This window comes from Enhydra lutris, unplaced genomic scaffold, assembly GCF_002288905.1.
Source record: "Enhydra lutris kenyoni isolate GAN:26980312 unplaced genomic scaffold, ASM228890v2 scaffoldscaffold24, whole genome shotgun sequence".
Lineage (NCBI taxonomy): Eukaryota > Metazoa > Chordata > Mammalia > Carnivora > Mustelidae > Enhydra > Enhydra lutris.
This window is the reverse complement of record NW_019154108.1, coordinates 4,370,534-4,379,865: the sequence shown is the minus strand read 5'-3', so window position 1 is coordinate 4,379,865 and position 9,332 is coordinate 4,370,534. Positions and strand designations below refer to the sequence as shown.

The 9,332-nt window shown below is 37.2% G+C and overlaps 1 protein-coding gene across 3 annotated transcripts in view; it reads right to left on the bottom strand.

Moving 5' to 3' along the window:
* Positions 1 to 206: 206 nt before the first annotated feature.
* The window catches only part of LOC111150778 (SUN domain containing ossification factor), a 96,593-nt gene continuing 87,467 nt past the window's right edge, over positions 207 to 9,332 (bottom strand). For all 3 annotated transcript variants that reach the window (XM_022508375.1, XM_022508377.1, XM_022508376.1), the window contains 2 exons: positions 3,299 to 3,354; positions 207 to 2,242 (listed from right to left, as the gene is read on the bottom strand). In XM_022508375.1, coding sequence (XP_022364083.1) covers positions 1,799 to 2,242; positions 3,299 to 3,354 — 500 coding nt within the window. In that variant the 3' untranslated portion in view covers positions 207 to 1,798. The remainder of the gene's footprint in view (positions 2,243 to 3,298; positions 3,355 to 9,332) is intronic.

Genomic DNA, 9,332 nt, shown 5'->3' with positions numbered 1-9,332 from the left:
ATGTTAGTGTTTGAAATAGTGAAATTATGATTGGACGTGGAACAAAATGTTTATTTTAAGCTCAGTTGGTTTAGAGCTGGCTGAAATGTGATCAATCACGTAAGGAGATGTTGCTGTGTTTAGTTTCCAAAGTGGCAGAAACTTCAGTCTATGTTCTGAGCCATGTATTTGTAAGTTTCTCCTCCAAAGAACAGAAGAGCCCGTAATTAATAAAGACAAGTGTTCAGATTTATTTGGAAATTCACAGTTTCTAATGGCACTACAGCTCCGTAGTTACAAACTGAAAGTCATCTTTCCCCAACCCTGGGTGCTGCATGCACATTGTGTAACTTTCCGCTCTCCCTCCAATCTCACCTGGACCTCTTTTCAACAAGTTTCTATACAATCAGGCCCTCCTGCTCTGAATGGCTAATTGTACAGACTGGAAGAAAAATTTAAATCATCTAAAACATACTGTTAACCTAAAAGCAGCAACTTAAACAAACAAAAAAGGCTTTAAATAGGTCACATTACAAACAATACCCCACCCGAGAGGTATTAGACAAGTTTAAAAAACAGTTATTACTAAAAGTGCTCAATAAGTTATAACTTAAATCTTACAACACGAAATGGTCAATTCTCTCCATTTTGAGAAGAAACTTCCCACTTTCACTCATTACTGTAAAACACACACTAAGAAATCGTTTTATTCAAATACAGTCGCTGCCAATTATTTCTAAAGGAGACAAAAGACAAAGTGGAGACAGACACACGGACATCACAGGTATGCCTCTGCACATTTGTAGCCAATACAAAGCAAACATCAGGACTAACGATCCCTTTAGACTTGACCAATTAGACAAGGCTTGACAAATTCACTCGCTGGATCCGGGCATAGGTACATAGGCAGTGATTTTACCACAAGACCTGGACTCATTCAACGAAGCTCCAAAAGTTCTATTTGTAGAAACAGGAAAGAACTACCTGAAAGTCCAGAGGATTAGTGCTTACTGTGAATGTTTAAGATGTAATGTAGCTAACGAAAACCCTTACAAGTGGTTAAATGTGCTTAAAAGGTGAATTCATAAAAAATCTATTTGCAAATACCAGTCATTTGTAAGAAAAAAATCTTGTAGGCTCTTTTCTCATTGAGTTAGTAACTAGAGAAAAACGAGTGTAAGTTGAATGAAAATATCAGTATCTCTGCTTACCTAAAAGAACAGACGAGAATTCCAGCAAGTTTCTGTTTCAAGTGAGTTTGCTACAAGAAGTCTATTTGGCAAGTCTGCAGGACCTTTACACTGTCTGACCCACATTACGGAACTTCAGGTGCAGATCACCTTAAAGCCTTGTAGTGTTTGCAGCTTCAAAAAACTAACAAAGTTATAAAAGAAATCAAATGACAGAAAAAGTTCTCCCTCCTCTTCCAGTGGCATTATAAATAGACAAAAGGCACATAAATATGGGAAGGTGCAAGAAATAGGAACAAAGCTAAAGGAAGAGGTTTAGGCTTTCATTCCTATCCCACCCAAAGGAACTGGGCTTCCAAATTACGTTTGTCCCAGTAATTAATCTGTGAAAAAACATCTTTATAAAATGTCTACCATTGTCCTTGTAGGAAGTGATCAGCCTTGTAAAACTGCAGCTCATTAACCAAGATTGACACAATCCCACCTACGTTTGTAAAAAGGCAGAAACCATAATTTCTGAATACTTTTCCCATTAGTATTTTCTCCCTCCCCCAAACCCTTCGAATACCACAGACTGTTCTTCAAAGAACAACAACAAAAAGTCTCCAGTATGAAAAGTTCTGTTCATTTTAGATGTGTCCCGAGACCGCTGTGACACCAAATGTTCCCACGGTGATCTCTTTGTTTCCTTTGATTATGTCATGCAGGCTCGGTAATGATCCTGACTTAGTCTGTATTAGAGTTTTTATCAATTTTCCTTGGTCTTGGACTTTAGATCGCCTTCGTTTTAAAGCCCTCTTCTCAGTTTTTGTCTTTTGGGACTGTCCATTGCACAGACTTGTGCAAGCTGAAATGCCACAGAAGTAAGACTCCTCTGACTGTGATGATGTTTCTGAGCTTCCTTCAGACGGAGGACCCTTGTACGAAGAGTGATAAACTTCTCCCATATTAGAAAAGTCTCTCTGGTTCACAAAGGGCTTCCTTCCTTTTAGGTCTCCATTGGCTATAGGGTGCAATGGATCTGCTGGCTTTATGGTTTCAATTTTTTCAGTTTTATACTTGCAGCGTTTCTTCTGCAACACAAATTTTAAAACAAGGCAGTTATGAGACCTCCAAGAGTTACCTCATCAAACCATCTAGAGAGCTGAGCTAATGCAGGAAACTGCCAACTCCTGGTGAAAAGTAAAACAGTTTATGTTCAAACATACCATTATGTTCTGGATAGATATTACCAGTATCTTCCCATTTTGTAAATGCTGCTCAATCGCAACTCCTTACTCAGCTTAGCTGCCACCTCTGAAAATTGATTTAGGGGGTGATAACTGACATCTGAGTACTTACTAAGCACCAGGTAGAATCCTAGTTGCTTTCATGTGTATCTGACTTACTGAGAAGTGTGTATTTATCCCTGGTTACCAAATGAGAAAACCAAGCTCCAGAGGTTTGGTTCCCCACCCAAGTTACAACACAGTAAGGGGCCAGGTTGGGACTGAACCCTGGGCTCTTTGGCTCTAAAAGTCCAAGTTCTTGCACCTAGAGATTATTACCTCTAATCAAACTGAGTACAACTTATTTTGAGAGGCAAAACGGAAAATGCAGACTTTATAACCAAAAAGCCCAAGTATATTTTGAGTTTTACCATTGACTTAATGGATCATTCAAAGACAACATAAACCCTCTGAATTTCGGTGTTCTCATTTCAACTCGGGGATACTACCATCTCCAGGCTGCTGTGAGCAATGCAGGAATGGCGCACGCACACACTGTGCCTAACACACACTGACAATAAAGAAGGACTACTAGCCAGGCATCAGCAAATCTTTTCTGTGAAGGGCCAGGCAGTAAATATTTTAGGCTTTACAGGTCACATACTGTATCTCTTGCATATTCTTTTTTATTTTACAACCCTTTAAGATGGCTCTGGGCTCAGACAGAACAGGCCACACAGGCCAGATACAGCCTGTAAGTCGTCGTTTGCAGACCTCTGTAACATTGACTTGTATCATTATTATGACTGGAAATACACAGTAAATTTAAGGACCACTTAAAGATAATCAAACCTTTCTACCCAGTTCTTTATCTACTATGTCATAACATACCAATACACTTAAAAAGAATCAAAATATTACCTTTTTTTCTGGAGAGAACTTGAGGGGTTCTACGATGTACAAATCATTTGGGTCTACTGTAAGTAAGAGAAAATAAAAAGCAGATATATAGTATATCATGCTAAGATAAACACTAAAAATATTATATATTGTCCCTTAGTGATTATTTTCCTAACCAATGAGTTTATAATTATACCACATTAAGCATATATTTATGCATTTTAAATTAGTGAAAAGTGACAAGATGGGAGATAGTACCATTTTTATCTTAGGTTTCATCAGTCTCCTTCAAGTAATTTCCTTAAGCTTCTAAGGGACAGCTAGCCATCAGCCAACACAGTAAGGATCCCCCTCAGGGCCCAGCCCTACCCTTTACCTAATAAGAAGGTAACATCACCAGGTAAGCTAGTAACAAACCCACACATCATCTGAGTATTCCCCTAAAACACGAAGCCACGCTGTGTCACGAATGTGGGTTAATTATGTGCAACTAGCGGCGACCAGGCACAAAAGCCAGTTAAAGGAACACACACACTAAAAAAGAAATTTAAGAAGTTTTTTCTAATTGTATTTTACTGTGATCAAAACTCTGAATGCCAAAATCTAAAAATAGCTTGAACATGCAATATAAATGACAAAGCAATAATGAATAAACACTTCTGGCAAGGTAAGTAAATTAGAAATATTTGCTTTAGGTTTCTAAGATTTCATTCCTTTAAGCACATTAAAGACAGCTGCATACCACTTCCACACTGACAAGATAAATGTCTTGACAAGAAAGACATTTGACTGACAAGATAAACGGAATTTCAGTCCTACTGAACCCATTAAAAGTAAACAATATGTGGTCTGACAGAGCCAGAAATTTATAAGCTGTAAAATTCACTCTAAAACTTCATATACTGCAAATTTACTAATAACATGATTCAACCAATTATAATTTTTTACATTATGTCCTAGAAATCTGTTGAGAAAGTCATCAAGTATATCAAAATATCTAAACATTCCTCTAATTGCCATTTCTATCAGTTACTAATCTCACTCAAACTGATCTAAAAAAAAAAATGGCACTTTTAGAAATGGTTGTTAACTTGTTACTCAGACCACCCTCTTTACGAAAGCAACTAAATATGGATTTAACAAGTCAGGAAACAACAGATGGTGGCAAGGATGTGGAGAAAAGGGAACTTCTTACATCACTGGTGGGAATGCAAGCTGGTGCACCTACTCTGGAAACCAGTATAGAGGCTCCTCAAAAACTTGAAAACAGAGCTACCCTACGACCCAGCAATCGCACTACTGGGTATTTACCCTAAAGATACAAACGTAGTGATCCAAAGGGGCATGTGCACCCGAATGTTTATATCAGTAATGTCCACAATAGCCAAACTATGGAAGGAGCCCAGATGTCCACCAACAGATGAATGCACAAAGAATGTGTGTGTGTGTGTGTGTGTATACACACACAATGGATTACTCAGCCATCAAAAAATGAAATCTTGGAGCGCCTGGGTGGCTCAGTGGGTTAGAGCCTCTGCCTTCGGCTCAGGTCATGGTCCCGGGGTCCTGGGATCGAGCCCCACATCGGGCTTTCTGCTTAGCAGGGAGCCTGCTTCCTCCTCTCTCTCTCTCTCTTTCTCTGTCTGCCTCTCTGCCTACTTGTGATCTCTGTCAAATTAAGTAAATAAAGTCTTTTAAAAAAATTAAAAAAAAAAAAAGAAATCTTGTCATTTGCAACCATGTGGCTGGAACTACAGGGTATTACACTAAGCGAAGAAAGTCCATCAGAGAAAGACTATTATATGATCTCACTCATATGCAGAATTTAAGAAACAAAACAGAGACGCATAGGGAAGGGGGGGTAAAAATAAAACAAGAAGAAGCCAGAGAGGGAGACAGACCATAAGAGACTCAATCATAGGAAACAAAATGAGGGTTGCTGGAGGGGTAGCGATGGGGGGGATGGTATAACTGGGTGATGGGACTTTAAGGAGGGCACGTGACATAATGAGCAATGGGTATTATATAAGACTGATGAATCACCTCTACCTCTGAACTCTACCTCTGAAACTAGTAATACACTATATGTTAATTAAAATTTTTTAAAAAATCACTAAAAAGCACTGAAGAGTAGCCAAGATTAAGTAGGTAATCTCTAGACCAAATCTGAAATAAAAGTAGGAAGCCAGACAGTGAAGTGGAGCACAAAAGTCATTCTTGTCCTGACAGCATTTGCCAATGCATGAGTATGTAAATTTTAGCTCTGATGGTATCAAGAGAATGACTCAGAAATAAAATCTCCAGACGCACCCACAGCAGCAGTCTAATAAGACACCCTCACTCATCCCCCTGTAAGCTAGGACTCTAAAGAACTACCCTCAGAGAAAGAATTAACCCATGCAATGCTGGGACTTACAGTCCGAATTCCCATCATCTGGTGGTCCAACTAACCTCATGCCACTAACATAAAATATTCCTGAATACAAAGCAAACACAAATTTTCTCTGGCAGAAGGACCTACCTTCTAGCTTTCTAATTATCCCGACAAATTATTTTTCAAAGAGAAGGACCAACACACAAAGGTAACCAAGCCCAGAAAGACTAGAGGCATCTTGAGCAAGAGCCTACAGACAAAATTAATGAACAGATTCACAAAGACTTAAGATACTAGAATTATCAAAGATAAGATTATAAAGACAGGTATACTTACTATGTCTAAATAAAAAAACAGCTTGAAAATATCTGCAGGAAAAATAAACCAAAAAAAAGGGACCTAGATGTTTAAAAAAATACTGAAGCAACTCCTAGAAATGGAAAAATGTAATAAATGACATTAAAAACTCGAAAGAATTTAATAGCAGACTACAGATAGCCAAGAATGTGTGGTCTGGAAAACAGTTCAGAAGAAATCACCCAAATATAACACAGAAAGGCAAAAAGAATGGAAATAAGTAGAGTTTAGGGAGCTAAAGTGAAAAGGTGGTAACATACTGAATTAAATGTGGATTCTAAAAGAGAACGAGGTAGAGGGAATGTTTTGGGGGAAAAATAATGGTTGTTAAGAATTTTCCAATCTTGGGAAGCCTGGGTGGCTCAGTTGGTTAAGCGGCTGCCTTCGGCTCGGGTCATGATCCCAGCGTCCTGGGATCGAGTCCCACATCGGGCTCCTTGCTCAGCGGGGAGCTTGCTTCTCCCTCTGCCTCTGCCTCCCACTCTGTCTGCCTGTGCTCATGCTCTCTCTCTCTCTCTCTAATAAATAAATAAAATAAAAAATCTTAAAAAAAAAAAAAAAAAAGAATTTCCCAATCTTGACAAAAGATACCAACTGAGAGACTCAAAGAACCCAACAAATTTAAACAGGAATAAAGAAAAAAAGATCATGTTTCGGTATGAAGGGAAGCAACGGCAAATGGAAATTCTCAGAAAGCAGACCTGAAGAATTAAGAATCGGTATACATGTGGATAAATGTAAATTAACGTTAAGTATGAAAAATAATCATAGTATTCCTTGTTGAATTACAACTAAGAAAAAAATAGAATTTAAATACACAAAAGAGTAGCATGTGAGTCAAGTTGGGGATAAAAGATCTTGGCACTGTCCAAGAAGAGGAAAAAAGTACTGATTAACTGCAGATTTTGAGAAGTATCTGTAAATTCTAAAGTATGAGAAAATGTCAAAAATAATGCACAACTTCTAATAATAGAAAAAGAATCTCTTCTCAGCTCTAACAAAAAAATCTCTTTGGAAAAGGGAGGAAAAATAAAATGTTAATAGATAAAAGTGAGTATCTTTACACTAATAAATTTTAACATTGAGATGACATGGAAAAAGTCATGGAAATTTTTAATTTAAAGTGACAAAAAAATCAAGTTCCGATAACAAAAACTCCTCTTACAAGGACAATTCTGGACCTATGTGAATAAAAATTCAAAAAATAAATAATTATTATCTTTAACTCTTCCTGAGAACTAAAAATAAGAGAGCACTGCCCATCTGATTTTATACACCTTACACACCCAAACCCAACAGTGTGAGAAATAAAAAACTACATGCCAGCCTTATTCATGAACAGGTAGCAAAATCCCCAAAGTATCAAACAGAATTATGTGAAAATAATAATATGAACACAACACACACACATAAATATCATGACCAACTTGTATTTATTACGTAATAAAAATGTGACTCTAGAAAACTGATTAGTATAATTCATTTTAGTAACAGATCTGAAATGATCATCTTAAAAGAAGCTAAAAAAGTATCTGGTAAGATAAAACAGATTCACGGGGAAGAAGAATTATTAGCAAACTGAGAGGAACTTCCTTATATAATGGGTATCTACAGAACATCTATGACAAATATAATACTTAACACTAAGAGTTTTCCTTTAAGAATGGGAATAAGACAAAGGTCCCTATCAGCTACTTCTATTCAACACTGCTAAACTGCTAGCCACAACAGCTAGGGAAACAAAGGAAATAAAATCTGTTAAGGATGAAAGGAAGAAACAAAGTTGTCTTTAGTCTCAAAAAGTGTGCCTGTATTCATGGAAGCTGCCATTCTGTCCTAACAACAAGTTAAAAGCTAAACAAACTGAAAAATCAACTCTTCATATATCTTCGGAAAAGTGAGGTCACACGACAAACGACGGTCCCAAAACTCCGAGACAGGCAGATACACAGAAACCTCTGTGGGAACCAGTGCCCATGTAGGAAAACTTGAACTACATTAATTGATATATTGATGGATGCTCAGTGTGGATAAATCCTTAAGTTACAAAGTCCAAGGAGGATACCCGTCAGAGTGGAGCTTCTACACTTCTGTGAGTTTTACCTCCAGAAGCTCTTTGAAATATTGCAGAGTATTCTGTTCTTAACAAGGACTGACTTTAGGAGAACTATTTTAGTAGAGCTGAACCTGCCAGTGTTTTATCAGAGCCTGACCTGCCTAAGGGAAAGGGGAAACCCGAGAAGCACTAATGAAGTGAACAGTCCAGGGACAAAGACCCACCAAAAGATTTAGACCTAATAATAGGAGTCCAGAACGTTTCTTCTACCACCACACCTCACCACCACATTATGAAAGGTCTGTTTACCACAGTTCCTTTTACCAAGTACCTCATGTCCCACCTTTCAAAAAAAAAAAAAAAAATTACAAGGCATTTCTTAAGCAAAGAACACAGTTCGAAGAGAATAAGCATGAGAACCAGAGTTAGATGACAAGAATGGTGGAATTATCAGACCAGGAATTTTTTAAAATTATGACTAATATGCTAAGAGCTTTAATGTAAAAAAGTAGACAACATGCAAGAATAGATGGATAATGTAGGCAGAAAAGTTCTAATGAAGGATAAAAAAGAAGCACTAGAGCAAACACAGTAACAAAAATGAAGAATGCCTTTGATGAGTCCACTGGTAGACTAGACACAGTTGAGCAAGAAACACTGAGCTTTATGACATGACAATGGAACTTCTAAAATTAAAGAGAAAAGGGAAAAAAGAAAAAAACCACAGAACAGAATATCCAAAAAAGTGCAGGTCAACTGTAAAATGTATAATATATGAGTAATGAGAATACCAGAAGGAAAGAATGAGAGAAAGGAACAAGAGAAATATTTAAAGTAATAATGAATGAGAATTTCCCCAAATTAATGTCAGACACCAAACCACAGAACTAGGAAGCTCAGACAACACAAAACAGGATAAATGCCGAAACTACTACACCTAGGCATATCATATACGAACTCCAAAAAGTTCAAAGATACAGAGAAACTCTGAAAAAGAAGAAAAACACACCTTACCTAAAGAAAAAGACAAGTTATATCTGACTTCTCAGAAATCATGCAACAGGAGGGTGGAGTGAAATATTTAAACTATTGAGAGAAAAAGCACACTAATCTAGAATTCTATATCCTACAAAAATTATCCTTCTTGGACAAGCAAAAAATTGAGGGAAATTATGCCAGGAAACCTTGCAAGAAATGTTAAAAAGTGTTTTTTTTGAAAACTGGAAAAAGACACAGGTCTGAAACTAAAATCTACATAAAGAAAAGGA